At 39.5% G+C, this 22500-nt stretch overlaps 1 protein-coding gene across 3 annotated transcripts in view; it reads right to left on the bottom strand.

Annotated features, from left to right (window-relative positions):
- The window catches only part of E2F4 (E2F transcription factor 4), a 503847-nt gene extending 481479 nt beyond the window's left edge, over nt 1–22368 (bottom strand). For 2 of the 3 annotated variants that reach the window (XM_044081422.1, XM_044081423.1), the window contains exon 1: nt 22041–22368. In XM_044081422.1, coding sequence (XP_043937357.1) covers nt 22041–22196 — 156 coding nt within the window. In that variant the 5' untranslated portion in view covers nt 22197–22368. The remainder of the gene's footprint in view (nt 1–22040) is intronic. The other variant, XM_044081424.1, reaches the window with a different exon arrangement.
- Between the last annotated feature and the right edge of the window lie 132 nt (nt 22369–22500).

Here is a 22500-nt window from a genome sequence, read left to right as displayed (position 1 = left end):
GATATCCAAATTAAGGGGAAACCAGTGGAACAAGCACCATATGAAGATTTGCAGCCTTCCACAGGAAACCAGTATAAAATATTCACTTGAAGCTAGACAGCAAGGAAAGGAACAGGAAACCACAGAAACCGATGCACTCAATGTTGAGGGGTGACAAAGGAATGGAATGGATAGCACAGGATGAAACTGAAGAGAATCTGCCACAGGAAGATGCTACAGAACATTCTATAGCAGGGCTGTCCAACCTTTTGGCTTGCTGGGGCCGCATTGAGTGAACAGAAATTGTCTTGGGGCCGCAAATAAAATATAAATTTATCATATAGTCAACTCTCGCTGCCACGGACGAACAAATCTGACCTCCTGGCTATACTGTAAGTGCACTCGAACAATGAATAAATGTAATAAAATGCATATTTGCCTTAAAAATTTTAATTATCTAATCTAACTGTTAACTCTAAACATCTTAATTTGTTTAAAAAAAAAAAAAAAATTTAAGCTATTCACTACAACACTAGCATTTCTCACTGGGAAAACCACTCCAGCAGTCCAATGTCAACATTAGCAGTCCTACAATACTGTAAGCCACAAAAATAAGCCAACAAACTTGCAATAAAGTAAAGAATTTACATTACTGACTGAATAAAACAATTCTGAATAAGTTACAAGAGGGTCTCATCCAAACAAATAACTGGTGCCAGAAACATGGCCTCAAGCTAAATGCCAAAAAAAAAAAAATCGCATCATCCCCTCCTTTGGAGAGAGTGATGTCCCCACAAAGTGTCACATTAATGACAATGTTGTAAGCATGCAGTCATTCGTGAGGTGCTTGGGCACCCAGGTCGATAGAAATCTGACTTTAGACCACCATGTTGTCTTTGTTGTACTGATAGCTTTTTACATGGCCCATCTCATTAGTAAGGGTATATCATCCAGGGAAAAGGAGGTCATAACATCCCTGTATTCTTTCTTTATAAGAGCCATTATTGAGTGCAATGCCCCTTTTGGCATGTGCCACAGCAAAACATCCTGACAAGAGAGACTGCAACCATTTATGACAAAAAAAGGTCAAACAACCAAGTTCACGTAGTTATCCAAACAGACTAAAAAGCTTCTTGCTTTCTTGTCTCTCTCATTGGTCCCTATAAATTTCATCACTGGCTTGCTTTCCAGGCTAAGAAAGATCCTGCCTTAAGACACTTCCTCCACCTCAGAAATACTGGTTATACTTAAAACGCTCAGGTGTTCGAAAGACATGCGTAAATGAGCGTGCCTTCATTGAAGGTTGAATGTAGAGATGGCGCCTCGGCCTTCGTGAAAATCTACTACCAATCATTAACGGACCGGAGTTCTACTGTGGCGACCCCTAACCGGGAAAAGCCGAAAGACAACAACAACTTAAAACACTCACTACAAAGACCACAGCCTTCACTGCAACATAAAACGAGCAACTTTGTACGGACAGGTTCTGGACACAAAAACTTCAACTTCTGCAAAAAGCTCCGCTCATTATCAATGTAACTCAGCAACATGGCAACTGGATGGATAACCATAAATGTACTCCTCAATGTAGCTCAGCAACATGGCAACTGGATGGATAACCATAAATGTACTCCTCGAGTAAGTAGCATTGCCTTCATCAAACCGGATGGAAAATCCATATACTAAACTTTCCTAGCTGGATGACTAAGATCCAATATTGGTTACTCAAGTCTACTTGCCCAAGAAGAGGGGCCTATTTAACCAAGAATTCCATTTGCAAAAATATATTCAGTATGCATATTAAATCTCTCTCTCTTTCACACACACGCAAAAGGAGCCCCTACTTGTAAAATAGGCAACCTCAACAACATGATACACACTCATTGAATGAAACTGCCTGGAAGTCAAAATATCTGAAAAAAACCCTAACAGAGATGGATTCATCCTTGCAATTTCCCAGCACCAAAAAGGACCATCAATAAAACAAACTACTCAGCAAAAAGTAAATCAATAAACTCTTAAGATCATACTACATACTGGAGTAAACATATAATGTCCCCCAATCTAAAGCCATTTGGCATTCAGACATTTTAATTTGCGCAGAAGTTATTCGACAGTTTACTAAGCTGTAATACTGACCATCGCTTTTGAAGAAAAAAAAAAAAAAAAATATTCCCAGCTTTTGTCACTAGCTCAAAATGCAGACAGGATTATTTTTTTATTTATTTATTTTTGGAAAACATCTTTAAAACTGTTAAACTGATTTACACACCCAGAAACACAGAAAAGGTTATTGCGATAAGTAAACAGACTGCTGCAAGAAAATCAGTCACATTAGCACAAACCAGTGAAGCATACCGGTCAATTCCAAAAGAATTGATTTGCAAGGTTACATGGCAGTTTATATTGGAAATAAGCAGATATTAAAAAGGATCTACTTCTCGTAATTCTACTGAAGAGTCTTCCAAGGTAAATACAACCTTCTGGTTTAGTATGGAACCATACCGCTCAACCTTAGAGCAAGAAATCTGGACAAAGCGAAAAATAAAAGTGGGACACAGGCCCAAAAATAGTTATGCATCACAGATACCATTGAAACAACTGTAGCTGCAGACAAACATCACTTATAATCTTTCTAGCCCATCACTGTCAATTAAGCATTACATGGCTCATTCAATCCTGCCTTCTTTTGCAACAAAGAAAACCATGCTTTCAAATGACAAATGCATTAAAAATAGTAACACACATTGCATCCACATCCTGCAACTTCCTATCTCCAAACAACCCAGAACTTTCACTGAAACTAGGACTGCTTATTTCCCCAGAATGACAGCTCTCCCTAATTAAGTCTAATGGCATACAATCTACCAGGATCTGGACTACCTGAAATAAATTATGGAATGCAAACTGCAAGCCTACTTTGTTTAAGCTATATTTCTAAGCCCACTTACTGTATTTTTTCAGCATCCCAATATCCATTCCCAGGTCACTTTACAAGACATTGGCATCCTTCAGATCCCTATAGGCATCCTTCAGATCCCTACAGGACCACACCTATACTGCTAGCATTGTCCAAATGTAAAATATCCATCTACTACAAATGGCAATAAGCCAAGTCTTAAATCTACTTTTGGCATGCCTAGTACCCAAGTATCAGGCTTTGAAACAAAGCTACATATTCTCCACAGTCCATAAGGCTCTGTCTTTAATCTACTGTTGCAGCCCTCCCAACACAAACACACACTAAACCCACCAACATTTAAACAATGATGTTGTGCCCCCCCCCCCCCGATTTGCCAGTATTGATGATCCACCAAAGCTATACTTATTGTCCAATCTACCACTGCTTAGAACCCACCAAATGATGAAACAGTACTGGGCGCTCGTTTGTCAGAAAAAAAAAATGACAACTAATCCACACAGTTGAGAGGTAGGATTTCATATTCAATACAACACTCTCTCTCTGTGAAGAAAGCCGCAATTTAATGAAAGTGTACTTTTAATGTACGATATATTTGTGAGCAAATTTGTGTTAAATAGGTAGATTGATAGTAGTTAGCCTCTCTGTGCATGTGTCTGTCACACACACCTACTTTCATGCACACAAACATTCTGCCTTCATGCATGCACTCACTACTTACCTATTAACACAGTTAAGTGCTGTCCCTTTCAAAGGTAACTGCGGCAAATTCACACACGAGTCTTTCAGCGAGAGCACACAAACTGATTCTTCGGTGTGAAATAAAGGCACGAACACACAGCTCCTTCTTTGATGCAAAAAAAAAGAAAAAATTCAAAACTAGAAGGGTGCTTTGGCACATGTGCACACATATGTTAACAGGTCATGGGTGTGAATGTTTTTGGGGCATGTGTACATCGATGTTGCAATTAGAGGTCGCGGGCCACATGGAAGAGCCGAGGGCCGCATGCGACCTGGACACGTCTGCTCTATAGAATGCCCGCAGGAAATGGAAAACAAGGGATGTGTCCTCAGTTTGGAAGAAAATGGGCCAAGAGAAGAGTTGCTCGATTTAATAGACAGACAATCAGCGAAAGAAAGACTGCAGGAGGTCAAAAACCAAAAAAGTCAGAAATCTAATAAAACAAATGAACAGTAATTAGGACTGTTCGTAGAGATCCATGCGATACAACAGAAGTAAACAGGATATATTACTGTGCAGCTAAATTAATAACTGATAAAGTCCTACCACAAGAACATAAGGTAATGAGGGAAAGGAAGGGGAGAAATCAAACACCATCATGGAAATATCGAATACAGAAAATGATAAAGCAGTTAAGGCAAGAAGACTATAGAAAAGGCAACAGATCAACAAAAGTACTAAGAATAACAGATGTGATAAAGTAATGTGCAGTATTATAACAGACCAGGATCTATCACGCACCAAACGCAAATAAACTAAAAATTTCAGTACATGCAGGAAAAACTTAGAAGATACAAAGATAAATATAAAGGAAAAAGTACAAAATAAGCAATTTATTGATGACCCCAAAAAAGTTTTAAAGAATTGGGAAACAAGGTAAAAGGAATTGAAAGACCACAAGAAGAAAAAAAAAATACACTTTGAGAAGTATCTATGAAGACCCTGTAGAAAGATGCTAAATAGGCAGTAGTAGTAAAAGAATAAAGTACAGGACATGAAATGGGATGAGGTCACAGTCAGAGACACTGAAACAAAGTTAAGAAAAGCCTCTAATTGGAAAACCCCAGGCCCAGATGCAGTACTCAACTTTTGGCTGATTGCATGAAGATTTAGCCAAGAGAGGTCTTCTTTCGGCTTTTCCAGGTTAGGGGTTGCCACAGCAAATCACCTGTCTGCTCATGGCTAGCGGTAGAGTTTTTACAGTGTCGAGTTGCCAGCCCGGCGCCCAACCTTCCACAGAAGGCGCACACACACTCATACCTAGGGCCAATTTAGTGTCCACAATCCACCTACAGCATGTCTTTGGGAGGAAACCGGAGCACCCGGAGGAAACCCATGCGACCACAGGGAGGACATGCAGACTCCGCACAGAAGGCACCACAGAAGAGAATCAAACCGGAGAACCTCTTGCTGTGAGGCAACAACACTAACCGCTGCACCACTGTGACTTCCCAAGATTTAGCCATGAGTAAAGACTAATTTATATGCATACCCTGAACAGACACCAGTCTGGTTAACAGGATCGACAATGCTCCTACTTAAGAGTGAACCTGCAAGCTACCCAATAAAATTACAGGCCAATAACTCACCTTCTGACTATGTATAAACTATACATGGGAAGCGATAAGAGTTTATAATCGTATAGAAGAAAACTCTATGGCTGTAGAACAAGAGAGAGCAATTAAGAGGCACATGGAACAAAGGATCATTGTTGTTAAAGTCATAATGGAGAACTGTAAAAATGAGAAGAATCCAAGTACGGCATGGATTGACTACAAAAAAAGCATCTGATAGTATCCCACATTCATGGATAAAAAGAGTGCTTAAACATGTATAAAAGTTATACCCTACACTGATAGACTACTTTACAGTGACCATGAAACAGTGACAGACCACTCTGCAATTAAGTCATGATAAATGACAAATCCTCACAGGGATAAAAAATTCAAAAGGACTGCCACCACTGCTATTCTGCCTTGCCCATAACCCATTAAGCTGGACAGCTTAGGCCACGGCTATAACTTGGCTACTAGAAAACAACAATGGGTAAAAAGACACTACTTTGTCGATGACTTAAAACTGTACAACTCATCAGATGAGGAATGGAAAGCACAACTGCAAGTTCCAAAACTTTCAGATGATCTAAGAATGTCATTTGGGATCTGCGGTGGTGGTGCTGAGGTAGCGTTGTCGCCTCACAGTAAGACGCTGACCAGTTCGACTCAGCTAGAGCATCTTCTGCGTGGAGACATGCGTGAATGGGCGTACCGCAACTCGGCACGTAAAATCAACTGCCAATCATTAGCGGACCGGAGTTAAGCTGTGGCGACCCCTAACCGGGAAAAGCCGAAAGACGCAACATAAGAATGTCATTTGTTCTTGATAAATGTGCAAAAGCAACCTTAAAATCAGGAAAACTGCAACACCAGGAAAACATCAGCTTGGGACAAGCATGTGATATAAAAGAACTTTAGCAAGGAGTGTATAAATATCTGGGAATAACACACAAACAAATACGAATAAAACTTAGTAAGGAATACTTCAGAATAATCCTGAAAGCAGCACTGACGTCTAGGAACAATCCAAGCTATAAACCAATTTGCTCTTCCTGTCCTAACTTACAGCTCTGAAGTGATTGACGGACCCCAAAAACGTGTTTGCTCGATTAGATGGGAAAACAAGGATACTTCATGCTCACCAAATGATTTAAAAAAATAAATAAATGCATAAAAATTATATATTCCTCGTTCCGAAGAAGGGATGGGCCTCCTTGAAAGTACTTACATGTATAATTACATGCATAGATCTGCAATTGTGGGACTCCCCACATATCTGCTGAAGATGCAAATGTAGTGAAAGTTTTGAAACATGAAAATAATCTAAGATTATTTCTCTGCTTAATCTAGCAGAAGCATACTGGCGTCAAGCAGGAATGGAAAATCAAACCATAATTAGACAAAAATATACAAAATCAGGCAGCAACTGAATGTGCCAAACAAGGTGAATGACCAAACGAGAAAGCAAGAAATATGGAAAATGCATAAATATAGTTGCAAGTATAGAAAACTTTCTGAAGAACCTCACACTGATCAGGAACAAAACACAGGAATGGTTAAGGAGAGGCAAATTCAAGCAAAGAAATGAAAGGTAAATATTGGCAGCCCAAGATAGCATACACGGTTTAAAAAAGTCGACATGTGGGAGAGAAAGACAAATTTAGGTTTTATAAAACTAAATTGGAAACAGTTGCACACCCAGTTACTGGTTGTGACATACTAAATGGCAGAAGGACTGTACACTGAAAGGCAATGTGGCGAGACTGCTGCACTGGGATTGTGCAAACATTATGGTACTGAAGTGGCCGAGACAAAACACTGGAAACGAGACACAAAGCATTACAGAAAATGAAGTCTACATCACATGGGATCATTCACTACAAACAGCTCAAAAGGTAGATGCTAGAAAACCAGATATAGTGGTCCAAGACGAGACAAAAGTAGCACTGATCAGTGAAATCGCCACACCCAGTGATTACAGTGTCTTACGTAGAGACACAAAGTCATAAAATATCAGGACTTGCAGACAGAAACGAGAGCAATGTGGAAGACAGACAGTTCCAATAATAGTAGCAGCAATCTACGGTTGTATTTACATATGCTACCAATAACTAACTCCGCACGAATTACAGGAGGAGTCATTACTAGGTACATTGCAGGTGCTGCGAAGGGCACTTCTGGCTGACAAAGATTGAAACAATACTATATTTTATGAACTTTAAAATCGTACTTAGACTTAGGAATGGGGTCCATTCCCGTTATGGTATTAGAAACCCAAAAGATTTGGAGAAAAAAGTGAGAATCATTGTATCGCCCTAGAAAAAAAACTAATGGCAACCATAAAACAAAGACCCAGCCTACTTTTAGGATCTCAACTCTACATTTACTCCCCTTGCAGCTAGAATTAGTTAAAAAAAGCCTCATTGTACAACCAGAGACACTATTCACGGGTCACACCAACTTTCATTACCACTTATTCCAAATCCAGAAAGCAACTCAAAAAGCACTTTGCCCAAGTCAAATGCTCATACTTCAACCCAGGACATATCAGCTAACCTAGCTCATTTAAAGTCTCTTTTCTTTCAAGATTCATTAGAGGACTGACCCACTTTATAAACTAAATGTATATATTGTACATTACATTCTAGTGATACAGTTTATCAACATTTGGGCTAAGCCTGAAATTAGGCAGTATTGATCAGTACACTACTGCAGTAAATACTGCAGGATGAAGTTTAAGTTGGTGCCCTCGTGGATATGGGGTAGCATGTGATCTCTTCCTACAACTAATATCAATATATACCTGCAATAGCCAAGAGGACATCCGACCAGTGATCACAGCATTGCATATTGCTGGGGTTAAAAAGTTCAGTAATTTTCATCTCTGAGCTGGTGGGCGACTTGTCACAAATCCAGCCAATCCAGTATTAAAAGAACAGATTATGCCAAGAATACCATGATGGGTCTTGCATAGTCTCAGTGGTAATCACTGGTTGCACAGGATGTGGAATTTTCTTGTGCAGTTTTAGAAGCCCAAAACTAGAAGACAATATGGAAAGCTCCAATAAAAGTATTTCGGCTTTTCTCGGTTAGGGGTCGCCACACCGCTAATGACTGGCAGTAGATTTTTACGTGCTGAGTTGCCGGCCCTGACGCACAACCTTTAACGAAGGTACACCCATTCACGCACGTCTCCACACAGAAGACGCTCTAGATGAGAATCGATCAGGACGTCTTCTGTGAGGCGACAAAGTTACCGCAGCACCACCACAAAAGTAAGGAGTGAAAATCACTAGGGACACATGCACAGTCTGTCCTTAATTTCAAGTTATGCAGCTTCTACCTCACCACGTTTCCCAACTGTACAAACTTTAGGCTGGCAACATGTTTCAACTGTCTCAATCTCTCAGTTCAGGTGAAGGAATCAATAGAGCCCCATGAGTGCAGTGGTTTAACTGGGGGCGGGGGTCGATCTAGTCAAAAGCTACCTTACATTTCACTTTTGCAGATCCTGGCAAATCTGGAGTGGCTTGGGATGAAATTGCTTCATCTGTCGATATCTTGGCACGTTTGTTCATAGGTAGGTACTACGCTACCGGCCCAAGGGCCTAAGTAAGCATAGCCAACAAGGTTCCCTGGCTTACGCCACACAAGAAAATTAATTTTCCTGTGCCCCTGTTGAGCAGAGCCACAGAAGTGATCCCCAGGGTGCATTTCCCATCCCCTCAGCAAGATTTTTTCTTGAAGAGTGGTAATTAGGAACTTTGCTTGACATAAATGGGTAGCTTGTTCCAGAGTATGGGAAGTCTCTGGAACAGGAATATATCCCTCCAGCATGTCCGGTTTATTCTGGTGACAAGGTTTAGGTCCCTAGAGTGTGTAGCTCGGAGGGATTAGGATTTCTTTAGGTGTAGCATGTCCAGTAGCTCTGTGTTTGACATAGCTTTACAGGTTAGGCAGAGATCACCTCGGAGTAGGCGACATGCTACAGAGTAAATCTGGAGTTTTTTTGAGATGGTCAGTATAGGGCATCTGAGCCCAGTAATCCTCTTTGCGAGGTACTTCTGTGGCCTTTCTAGCTCCTGCAGATGTCTTGTGAGGTACATTCCAAAAGGGGCACTGTACTCTATATAATGAGTCTAATGACTGTCGAGTAGACGTGAACAATTACCTCTTTTTTCCTGGATGAGAACCCTTTTGTGATGAGGTGTGCCACGTAGAAGGATTTCCTGACTACTGTGGCGATGTGAATATCAAAGGAGAGACTAACCCGAACTGGGTGGGGTTCAGAGTATGGAGGTTACCAATGTCTTTATGGAGTTCCATGGCCTTACAGATCAGGCTAATAGGGCCATAGTTCCCAGGATCAGTGGTGGCTCCCCCTTTGTGGGGTGGAATAACTGTTGCTCTGCACCATTCAGCAGGCACAAAGCCTGACATGAGGCTATGATTGAACATGGTGCTTAGGTGGGGAGACTGTTCGTTCTGACGTTCGTGTAAAACTCTGCCTGGGATGTTGTCCGGTTCCATGGATTTGTTGTGACCAAAGACCCTGTCTTTCAGGAGAAAGTTCCTCATGAAGACCTTAACTGCAGAAGTCAATAGAGCCAACACTGCTGCTTGGATGATGCATGAACTCTCTGTAGTAATTGTTCCTAATCTTTAGTCATAAAAAAAGCTTAACAGCTAATATTTCTAATCTTTCTTGTGGTGCTTCGATTGTTTTTATACACTAATGTTGCCAAGCTGGCTTCTTCCAGCTGTGAGGCTACTCAGACAGCAGTTACTGGGCCTTCTGTCATGGAAGCATCTGGGGGGGGGGGGGCTCCTAAGCCTTTGCTGGCCCCTACATTCTACCAAACTCCCATCTGCTGGACTGCTCTGGTGGTTCCATATGTGTAATAGGCGGCCAAGTCTTAAGTAGGGATACAAGAATGTAATGCATCATTTCATCTAAAACGCTCTTTATTTTTTATTTGCAGTTTAACAGAGAATGTCCATTGGGCCAAAATGAACCAGTTTTCAATGGAGGCCTGGGGAGAAAAGCTCCATATACAATTACAAGGCTAATAACAAAGTTAACAAGTACAATACAATCTTCATAAACTGCTAAAACACAGTAATATAGGAAGACAGAACAACAACATTTGAGCAAGGTGTTGTAACAAAGCAGGGAGTAAAACATATTTCGGAGTACGTTTGCTGTCATTACTTGCTGCAGAGACTCATTTACCCTGCAAGGGTTACAGCAGGAAATGCCATCAGATTGGTCTAAATGAAATGTTAACAATTGCCAGTCTCAAAACAATCGGCATGCAATTATACTACAATGTACTTGCAAAATCTACCTCAAGATGTTGACATATGATGTACTTCTGTGGAGAATCAGAAAATGCCACGCTTTAACTTGACTTGTACCTGTCCGGGCTTCAACATGATCACGTATTCAAGGCCTATATGCTTGCTTTTATTTCCACTCAGAAGACCACCCTCACATACGGTCTCATTCTGGAAGCTTGGCGATTCAGAGATTACAAGAAATCCACTTTTCCCCAAATACAACACAGCCTGCTGTAAACCAAGTTTGAGATTGCCAAGCTTTTGGAAATCACCTGTCAAGCTTAACAGAGAACTACCCAGGGATGCATTCTAGCTTAACAGAGAACTACCCAGGGATGCATTCAGAACATACGGTCTCTTTTGGCAGCATATTTAGGAAGGCACTGTAACCCAGTTTGGTGGTTACCATGGTGTACTTCATGAACTGTTAAGCAAGACAATGCTTTGGGTCATGGATAAAGTAAAATAAACATTTTTTTATGCTCTGTACTGCACTTAACACCCATTATCCTATATCAAGTGCTATGTAAAAAAGGCATACTTTGACAAACCCGATGAAAAAAAATCTGGAAGAAAATAAAACTTCCTTAAAAAGTTAAATACATGGGGATATGTATTTTTCATTCTCCCATAAAAAGACTGCGTGACTTGAAACCCTAAGTAGAACAGTACATCAGACTTCAGATACACAAAAATCGATATACTGATTAAATCGGACCAGTTAAACTTCAAAAGAATTCCTTTTTTTTTTATCAACTGATTTTAAAGGTGTATGTTCTACTCTTGCCAGTCTACCTGCAAAAACCCACAGAAATACAACAGTGCATTACTTTGAATAAAATGGCTTTTCCTTATTCAACCACTGACTCTACTAGAATTATAACTCCTGCAAGTGCTATTTCCTTCCACCGCACACAAAACACAAGCTGGTTGATTAGCTACATTAAGTTGTCCCTAGCTATGGGATGGTCTGCATTTCCTTATCAGAAAACACTACTATAACTGGTTAAATTCCACATATGCTTGAGACTACAGTGCACTTTTTAAAGGGCTGTGGAGTTAATACATAAAAATTCAGGGAAATGTCACTCACCAATCTGACAACGTTGCCACATGGAATTTTGAGTAGTCAAAACACTGGTTAACCTTAAAGCAATTAATGCTAGAGCTTGCGCAGCATACTTCAGCAGTGAGAAAACAGATCTTCATACTACCTATTTAACTGAGCTGGTCAGACATACCATTTTTTACCACAACTCAGTTCCATGTAATAACAAACTATCACATGAACCTAAACAGTACCAAAACAGGAGTCATAAAACCAATGGTTGCACAAAGACAGATAAAAAGTATTTACAATATACATAAGTGATTGTGAAACTTAAAACAATTGAGAAGAGATCAGGAGAGGAGAACAGTTTTGAAGAAAAGGGCTCTCAATTGTTATTCATTAGCTTGTACTAGCAACCATTTGCAGTCCTGAAAGCTTCTCAAAAAAACACATCTGTGGGTCTGTTCTCAGGACAGATTTCATTTTCCCTGACTTGCAGTAGACAGCTATTAGTTGCAGAACGGAGTGCAATTAATGGAAGACAACATTCAAGCTCTGACAGGAGTACAAACCTAACTATGGCTAGCTTTCCATTAGAGGCATCTCTGACAAGTCGATATTTATTTTACATTTGTTGACCGGGATAGTCCGACTGGATACATGTCCATTTTCAGCGGAGGCCCGGGGAGAAAAGCTCCACAGTAAAACAGAGGTTAATGCATTGCAATAATACAAAGAAAGAAAAAACAAAAACAAATTTATCTCCTATAATAGTAAATGCTACAAAGGAGATGCAGTACAGTGTAATTAGTCTATCACAGTTGTGTCCAACCCGCGGCCCTCAGAGCTCTTCTATACGGCCCGCGACCCATTAAGCACCCGTTAAATAGAAATTACACTTTTTTCCGTGTGTTTTCACGTCTGCGTCTTTTAGCTTTTGTGCGCATGCGCCACATTACCTGTTTCCCCTTTTTTTTCAAGCCAGCATCTTTCAGCTGGTGTGCGCATGCGCCAAAGCACCGTCCGGTCGTTTTTTGCGTGCCGTTACTGGATACATAGTACACTACAGTTAACAGCTTGATTGAAGGAAGAGGATTGTGATCGCGGCGAAGGGGGATTATATTTATTTTTACAATACAGTCACATCTCCTGCAGTAACAGGTAAGTCGTAGACTCCTCACTTGTGAAAACTCTCCTCAAATAACAAATTAACCTACTTTATTCTTCTCTAAAAGTGAAGGAAAGCAGCATCATAGTTCGTGAACAGCGGGAACCTATGGAATTTAGGAATTTTTCTTGTAAGGCAACCATCTGCCTCTTCAGCTTTATTACTAATGCAATAAATTCATTTTATAATGGATGTACTAAATATGAGTGAATAAGAAACAGTGGAAAGGGTGGGGGAGCCATGATTCTTATCAACGATGCAATTCATATTAATTTGATCTCCAGTGGCTGTGAAAAAAAATGTAGTGGTAGATATTTGGAATCCGTGATTTAATTAGAATAATTGCATGTTATCTTAGTCCCAAGCTTGGAGAAAATGTTTTGTAATTATTTTCTTGATATACTTGGTAACACATTAATTGGTAATAAAATTATCCTTCTGGGGGATTTTAATTATGGAAATTTAATTTGGAAAACTTTGGTAGTAACATTTATTCCAATAGGTTTTTTTAAAATCTTAGCTTATTGGGAGTGACTCAACTTGTTGAATATTATACAAGAAAGGACAATATATTCACTTTGATTGTGATAAATGATGAGAGATTAGTTTCACATATTGACATTTCTCTGCCATTAAGTTTATCAGCTCATAATTCCTTGAAGTATAATATAAAATATTAGTGGATTTCATAATAGATTTGTGATTTAAGTTTTATTATGTGACAGTTGACTGAGATTGAGGATACAAATGAAATTAAGTGGAGTAAATTTTTAGTGGAAACAGTACTATTATAATAAGGCTTGATTTCAGGCAGCTCATAGAATTTATTTACACATTGATTATAGCTACAGTTTGTGAAGCTGTACTGGTTACTGTTTTTTCATCGTCTTGTTCCATACTTTGCAGGCTGAGCATGTTACTATTATATGTGCTGTATGCACCATTCAGGTTGTGAACAGTTCACCATTTAGCACTGTGCTATGCAAATGTGGCAGGTATTCCCATTCGAAGTGCTTTCACTATTAACAATGCAAGCTGCCACTGTGAGAAATGGTGCATTGCTGCTTTATGATTTTTTTTTTTATTCCATGTACCATACCTTGAAAAATCGCATTATGATTATTTCACTGTAGAAGGCATGTGTAATGTGTTGCTTGGGTTAGAAATGTAAATTACTATTCAGGAAGGAGTTGTGGACAATCTTAGTAGGATTTGGTGCTCTGGCAAAAATGTTCTTCCTGAAGTACCTTCAAGAAGTTGTAGTAGAGGAGTGGTGATGTGCATCAAGGGGTGGTAATTGGACAGACATTATCTCTGTAGTGTAGAATATTTAAAAAAGGTTTGTGTGGATGAAGAAGTGCATTAGAATATTTTTTCACTCAGATATTTTGTTTCTTTAAAATACTCAAGAAAAATATGCGCCAGTTATGTGGGGATATACAGCGCAGTGGTGCAGCAGTTAATGTTGTTGCCTTACAGCAAGAGGTTGTCCGGTTTGATTCTCGGCTAGGGTGCCTTCTGTGTGAAGTCTGCATGTCCTCCCTGTGTTTGTGTGGTTTTCCTCTGGGTGCTCCGGATTCCTCCCACATTACAATGACATGCATCTGGAGTGTTTCTCCCTGGGCCCCTGCTAAAAATTAGCTCATTCCAAGTTGGACTTTCTCAGTAAACAAATGTTAAATAAATGTATGCTATGGATACAGTGGCATTTCAGATAATGGAGCAAGATGCATAATAGTGCTGAGGCTCCTTGCCCCAGCTGTGTGTGGATGGGGGGCACATGTATCATACTGCAATGTATATCTGCTGTTTATTGTGGGGTACATGCATAAGGGTGGGGGCTTACAGACTGTTTGGGAATGCATATGAATATTGCTGCAGAGGGCCAGATGTAATTTTCCAGTGAGGGGAGGATGCAACATACTGCTGTAGGAATTCTTGCACTCTGAGGGAGCACTGGCATATATTGGTGCTGTGCATGTCCCTTACTTAAGTAGGCTTTTTTTAATAGCAGTTTTATGATAGGATAGCTAATTATTTTAAAAGTATATAAACCACTACCACTCCGATGGAATGGGTAACACTGTCAATGTAGTGGTATAATACTTAAATATCCAGACAAGTTCTTCAAAAATTGGTTACAATGAAATCCAACGTAATAATATATCCAACAGATACACAAGCTGCAACAAACACGTTGAACAAACTGCTCCAAAAGTAAAGCAAATGCTGCAAACACCATTTATTTCTTACAGAACTGTACACTGAAAACGTTGACCTAGGTTTTGTCCGTCTCCACAAACTTCATCAGAATACAACAATGGGTAACTAAGCCACTTAAATAGTAACCGCCAAACCAATTACCAATTGTTCAATTAATTAGTTTAAAACCAAAATACGTTAAAAATACAATAAATATAATAAATACAATTAAGTCATGAATTATGTATATGTAATATGTAGTGTCAAATATGTCTAACGATAAATTTAAAATAACATAATAATAAAATAAGACAAATGTTGAATGGTAATTAAAAAAAAAAACAATTTTTGAAGAACTTGTCTGGATATTTAAGTATTATACCACTACATTGACAGCGTTACCCATTCCATCGGAGTGGTAGTAATTTTAAAACTCCAGTATGGCTGGTGCATTACAAAGTTTGCAAAACTAGATTACTGCCAAAGAAATTTTTTTTTTTTTTTTTTGCTCTTCAGTTTATGTGAGAGACTTTTTTATGGTCCTCACTTGCCCTCAGACCATTTCTGTTGACTCAATGCGGCCCTTGCAACTGAAAAGGTTGGACACCCCTGGTCTATCATATACAATATCAGGGATACAAAAATATTTACACAGATTCCAACATACCAATTCTCCTTCTAGGCTAATCACTTTGGTTAAGAGGAGAGAGAAACAAGAAAGAGGGGATGCATCTAGGAAAAAGATCTGTACTTGTCTGAGAAAGGATTAGTCAGGACTTGAGCATTGACAGAGCCAATGTGACTTTAGATGGCGATTTAACCTTTTTTTGAAAAGGCCTAGGGAGGAAATGCAGGGAAGGCTGGGGGGGGAGGGAGTTCCATATTTTACCAATGGCATTGGTAAAAAGTGAATCCCCCCCTACACTGTTGGCTTTGACTGTTTGAACTAGTAGCTTATTGGAGGAGCGCAGACTACTGAGATTATTGTAGGGTCTAATTAAATTTTTCAGCCCTGGAGTTTTGTCAGGTTGGTTCAGGATTTTAAATGCTTCAATGAGTTGGGTCTTCTGTAGAAGGTTAGCGAATTCAATCCAACCTAGGTTTCTTAGGTTAATACAGTGGTGTTTTCTGTAAGGCATTCCTGTTGCAAATCTAGCAATCTGATTATAGCAGCGCGATAGTTTATTTAGTTCAGATGTGTTAAGATTAGTGAGCATAGGGGAGGCATACAGGAGGGTGGAGAGAAGAGGAGAGCGGGCCATGGTCACTTTTGCTATTGGAGTTAGAAAGATTTGATCTGGTATAGTGACCCGAGTTTTTTTTATTAACAGTTTTAATGGTCTGATTGATATGGATATCAAATCTAAGTTTGTTATCTATGGAAACTCCTAATAGTTTGGTATAGGAGTCTGGGGAGATGATTGTCCCATTTTTGGATTGGATAGAAAAGGATAGGGCTGTGGTCTTTTTGAGTGGGGTGGAAAAGTAGTAATTTGGTTTTGTTTGGATTCAGGATCAATTTACGCCCTAATAGCCAATTCTCTACTGATATGAAACATGATTGAGTTTTGGTTAGTAGGTTGACAGGAGATGTATCAGCACAGACTAATGTCGAGTCGTCTGCATATTGAATGCAGGTGGCTTCACGGATGGCTTTATACAGGTCATTTATGAAGATAGTAAAAAGAAGAGGCCCCAGTATAGATCCTTGGGGTACTCCTATGGTATTAGGTAAGAGGTTAGAAAACTTAGATTGCCAGAGTACGGCTTGTTTCCTACCAGATAGATAGCCAAGAAACCAGTCCAGAGCTTGTTTGTCTAGTTGGAGATTTTCTAGTGTATGATGTAGTAGCTGGTGGTTCACCATATCGAAGGCCTTTGATAGGTCAAGAAATAGTGCTGAAGATATTTTTTTGTCATTTCGGTTGTGATTGATAGTGTCAGTAAGAGAGAGAAGAGCAGTGGTTGTACTATGGTGGGGTCTAAAACCATGTTGAGAATTGGTTAGTAAATTGTTCTGGGTAATATAGTAAAGAAGTTGTTTGTGTATACACTACTCCATGATTTTGGCCAATGGTGACAGTATTGCTATGGGCCTGTAATTTGATAGTTCCGTTGATAAGCCACCTTTGTGGAGAGGTATGACATGGAATATTTTCCATATTGATGGGAATGTGGATTCTGCTATGGCTCTATTGAGTATTGAGATCGGGTACGCGATGGCATCTGCTGCTATCTGTAAGTATTCAGCTGGGAGAAGGTCTGCAGAGAGAGTAGTTGGCTTTAGTTTCTTCAGTAAGGATCGTATGTAGGCAGTGGAGACAGGTTGAAATTTAAAGGTGGATTTTACCTGTTGGAAGTTTTCCGTTTTAATGGGGTTGGTGGACGGTAATTGATTTGCTAGGGATTGTATAGTGTCAGTAAAGAAATTGTTAAAAGGAATTCGCTACGTCTTCAGGGGTTTTGTCACTTAGTTTTTTTGGGGTAGGGGTAGAGGATTTACCTGGGTGGAGAAGATTATTTAATCCAGCCCAGAATTTGAGGGTTGTTTTGGTGTTTATTTTGGAGTTGACAATAGTAATTTTTCTTGTCAAATAATGTTGCTTTTTTGGTCTCATTTCTTAGTTGTTGGAATTTTATGCGGTCCGAGGTTGAACGCCATATATTCCAGGTTTTGTTTCTAATTTTGATTAGTGATATGGTGTTTTTTTGTTAACCAGGGTGCAATCCTTGTTTTTACTCTGATTGATCTTATTGGGGCATGAGACTTAAGTATGGCTAGGAATGTGCTATAAAAAGAAGTACTGCCTCCTCTAGGGGGAGATGCTTAAGGGATGCCCAGTTAAAGGATTTAAGTTCCATCTGAAATTTAGTGAGGTCAAAATGCTTCCTATTTCTGACTGACCTGTACATAGGCGGAGTGGAGCTTATTACCTTCTTTTTCATAATATAGGTGATGAGATGGTCACTAAGGTTGTTTGGAAGGGTCTCTGCCGTATATGTATGGGGTTGACTGTTGATGAGGATCCAGTCTAGGATACTCTTTTTGGTTATTATTACCTACTCTGGTAGGGGAAGATATTAACTGACAGAATCAATGTAAGTTAATGCGAGTAGGGTTGACTTCTGATGTGCATTGAGTCCAGTCTATATTAACATCTCCTAGGATAATGGTTTCTTGAGGATAGTTGTTTGATAGCCAACTAAGGATGTGCTCAAGTGTGTCAGAGTTATTCCCGGGGGGAAATATAGGTCACAATTAGATTAATACTTTTGTCTTTGTTTATTTGGAGTTTTAGTGCAAGTATTTCAGCATTAGAGATCTGAGGTGGTTGAGGCGAATTTATAGTGACATTCAGTGTGCTCTTAGAGCACCGCGATACCACCTCCTTTTTTTGTCAGGCGATCAGTTCTATATATATTATAGCCTGGTGGCATTACCTCATTATCTTTGGTCCCTTGCTTTAGCCAGGTTTCTGTTAAACACATTATATCAGGGAGGTACACTGCTATTAGGGCGTGCATGTTATGAATCTTATTATTTAGACTTCTTATATTTAAGTGGTATATTTGGTGGGAGTTTGGTAGGGTAAGCGGTGGGCTGTTTGCAATTGTAGTTGATGTGGGGCCTGGGTTAGGATGGATATCCCCATCTATGGATATATTTTTTCTTAGATGGTCTAATAGTCTCATAAGTTTACATAATAGTTTTAGTTCATGTTTGGATTTGGGGTGCTTTGGGTTGGGTTTAAGGGGGTTGTGGTGATTGGGGTGATATATTTTACTGGACAGATGGATGTTGTGAAGCTTAGAACAGCTTAAGGATGGGATGGTACTAGTTTGGCTTCTGGGGAAGAAAAAACCTGCGAGTGCCTGGTCTTCATATCTAGTTAGTAGATATAGTTTGATAATAAGTAGTAAAGTACAGGATACAATTTTTAACATTGGCTTAATTGTGATGCGTGTTGTAGGCTTCATTTTTCTTGGGGCAATGATGCTTTGAATTGAGAAGATATAAGGGGGTTAGACAGAGGAAATTGGTAGGGAGGTGGGTGGAGATTTAAAGTCAGTTTGGTTGGCTAAAGAAGAAAAATGAGGGTGTGGTTTGTTAAGTATAAATTTAGCCCTACTGGGGGCGGGTGGGATATGGGGACAGGGAGGGGCGCGGAGCGAGCCCAAGCGTAGCGAGGGAAAGCGGAGCGGGGTTTATTCAGCTCCCAACTATTTAGTGGCCAGGAAAAAGGCAAGGAAAAAAAAGGTATTTTTTCCAATTTGTAACACCAGCCTCTTACAATTTTCAGTTGTTAATTTGCAGGGACTTTCAATTTTCACCAGTAATAGTGTTTGAGATAGAGTTTAGTTTATGGGTTAAGCGGGGTAAAATTGCTGCCGCGTTCTGAACCCAGTACGCTAGTAATTCCAGAGATTAGTTTAACACTTAGTTTAGGAGGAGCTGTTATTGAAGTACAAGACCTTGTCAAGATTCTTTGATTTTGGGCTACTTTTGTCTTGCTGTTCGCTGTAGTTTAGCTGTACTTGTTACTTAGAAAGAGCAAACTATTCTTGGATGGGGACTTGGTTTGTTTCACCAGGGGTAAACAAAGTGGTTAACACCTAGAAGGAGATACAGACATCAGGACTAGTCATATCTTGCAGAATAAGTTATGCAGTACAGAAAAATACTTGGAATTAAATTTTTGTCCTACCCCTTGTAATTTACTTCCAAGTCAGTCAACGACTACAATCGATAGCAAATATTAAAGTTTCATATTTAGGTTTCAAAAAAACGCACATTTATGAAAAAATATTCTACTAAAATTATGCAACTTAGAACACTTAAAGCTGTCCCAATTATTTTTGGCTGTCCAGAATTCCTCAGCATAGACTGTGCTTAAATCTCTAGCAAAGCTTTACAATTATTACAGTGCACATTTTAGGAGCCAACATTATTTATTTATTATTTATTTTATTTTACATTTGTTGACCGGGCTAGTCCAACTGGATACATGTCCATTTTCAGCAGAGGCCCGGGGAGATAAGCTCCGCGCAGAAAAAAAAAATAGCAAAATAAAACATTTTTACAAACAATGTTGTTACAGGTTAATACATAAATTATCACAGAGGTCCAAGTATCTCCCGTTTTAAAAATAGAGTACAATACTAAAAATAGGTCTAATATTATACTATAGTCTGGGATAAGAGGAAAATAAAACCTTTATATTTACAGAGAGTATTAGAAGTTAGGCTGGAAAAATCAAAGAGGACAGAAATACATCACAGTGCCAAAGGCAGGTAGTGGACAAAATTACAGAGAGGACAGAAATACTTTGCAGTGCAGTAGGCAGGTACAGTTCAGATTGCAGATAGAATACAGAAAGTCAAAATAAAGAGGCATAAGTGTGTCTTTTACATAAAGAGGCATAAGTGTGTCTTTTATATATATTAAAGAGTTTCCACACTAAGAGTAAGCTTGGGGAATGAACAGAAGGGTAAGGGATAGCAAAAAGGTAAAGTGGCAAGAAGGAAGGTAGAGCTAGTTATAGGGAAATAGTGGGTAGACAGTACCAAACTGATCAGTCAGGTTTAGTACGTAACCCCATGTATTTATGCTCATTACAAAATTGGAAACAAGTTATAATTTAGGCCATTTTTAAAACAGCTTTCTGGAAACAGAAATACCGATTTGGAAGCGGTTAAACAGCCTATCAAGTTATTAACACTGACGTGCATTTTTTGAGTGAGACTGTCACATGACTTGTCAAAATCCAGCACAAACTTAAAATCCGTGCAAAAAAAAAAAAAATGGTCGTAAGTTATTCAGCCAAAAAGACCGACCTTTTTAGGACATGACAGCACTCCCTTTAATTAATCAGGGTCTGGATATGCTCGAAATGTTCTGACAAGTTTTTTTTTCTTAATCAGGAAAGTTGTTTTCACCAAAACCAAGTCTAGTAACTTTTTTAGAACTACTATTCCAATGTGAAAATGCAGTAACTTACTAAAAAATAAACATTATAACCATCAAAATGGCAGCATAATGCAGCTTGTGAGGGGGGGGGGTATAATTACCAGGCTTAAACACACACATTGGAATAACAAAGTCCCTACTTACTTTTGCACATTTTCTATTTATGGACTCAACATAAGCTAAAAATCTTAACACTAGGACTTCCTTGCAAATAAACACCAGTAGCACTAGCTTATAAAACATGAAAAGGTTCTGAAATGACTGGAGCTGTTGTAACACTAGAAATACCCGAGTATCACTATGAGTGCTTGAAAACCACCCACACCACACCCAGCAGCATTCTCAAAATTTGGTTATGGTATACAAGTCCTTTGAAATACAGTGATTCATGTCAGCCATAGCTGCCTGCCTGTTCTGCACTCAAGAACATGTGCTTTACCAACACGACCAAACACTCCGATTCTAAAACTATAAGTGCTACATGCCAACAAAAAGTACACAAAGCAAATGTCATAACTAATGCCGGCCTGCCCTTAATAATCACAAAATCTTAATATAAAAAATGCAGCAATCCCTAGCAAGAACTCTAAGGTATCAAATAAACGATGTCCCACCCCAACAACTTTAACAATATTCCTATAATCAAAGGAAAGTTTTACACTATAACGTGTTACACAGTCAAGGGAAACCACTTATAAAAATGACAATACTGTAAGCAAAAAGATAAAGGATGCCGACTACACCACCAGCCATGTGACTGGGAAAGACAACAACCAAACCTAGAATTTGTAATCAGATACTACCATACGGAATGTTTCTGCAAGTCAGTAGTCCAAGCATGATACAAAACAAGCCAACACCATACATTTGGGACACTTAGCAATCAGCCACCACAAAATCCTTTCTGATGGTTTCTTTTGATAAAAAGTTGCATGTCATTCTAATTACTAATGCACTGAAAACATACACGAGGGAAGAACATGTGCTCTTAGCAACTGTGGACAACACTATTTCCAACTTTCCCATTAAGTGCTAGACATCAGTCGGGGGGGGGGGGCTACTCATCGAGATCAGAACTGTATTAAAAATAAAAACATAAACACAATGGTTTTACCAGTTTCAGATCGAGCACACCATCCTTGGCCTCCTGCAGCAGCGACACAAACTTAGTAGTCAGCAACCCAAGACTCTTCTCGTGGCGGCTCGGCGTAGGGGGTTGCTGTCCATGCGCTAAAAGCGCTGGAGACTGCTGCTGTGCCGGCTCAGCCATACTACTGCTCGTGGCTCGGGTCCAGTTCGGTCCAAGCGAGCAGCCCTCTCGTGACAAACAGAATCAGTACAATTCTTACAGCTGCGCGCATCTAAACCTAACACATCCAAAAGCTGCACACCAGCAGCCGTTATTGGCGCGCACAGTATTGTGGGATCGATTTAAACTGGCAGGCACCGTCTATCAATTCTCAAATTACTACACAGTGAGTGTTTCACTGTCTATTTCGGAAACTGAACTGCCCTGCTGTCGTTTCACGTTATTTAATGTGAGGTCGAAGCAACTTGAGTTTTGCTACGGTATC

Source organism: Protopterus annectens, chromosome 8.part0 (genome assembly GCF_019279795.1).
Source record: "Protopterus annectens isolate FY-2018-M chromosome 8.part0, PAN1.0, whole genome shotgun sequence".
Classification (NCBI taxonomy): Eukaryota; Metazoa; Chordata; order Ceratodontiformes; family Protopteridae; genus Protopterus; species Protopterus annectens.
Note: the sequence above shows the minus strand (reverse complement) of the source record. Positions and strands in the feature narration are given on the sequence as shown.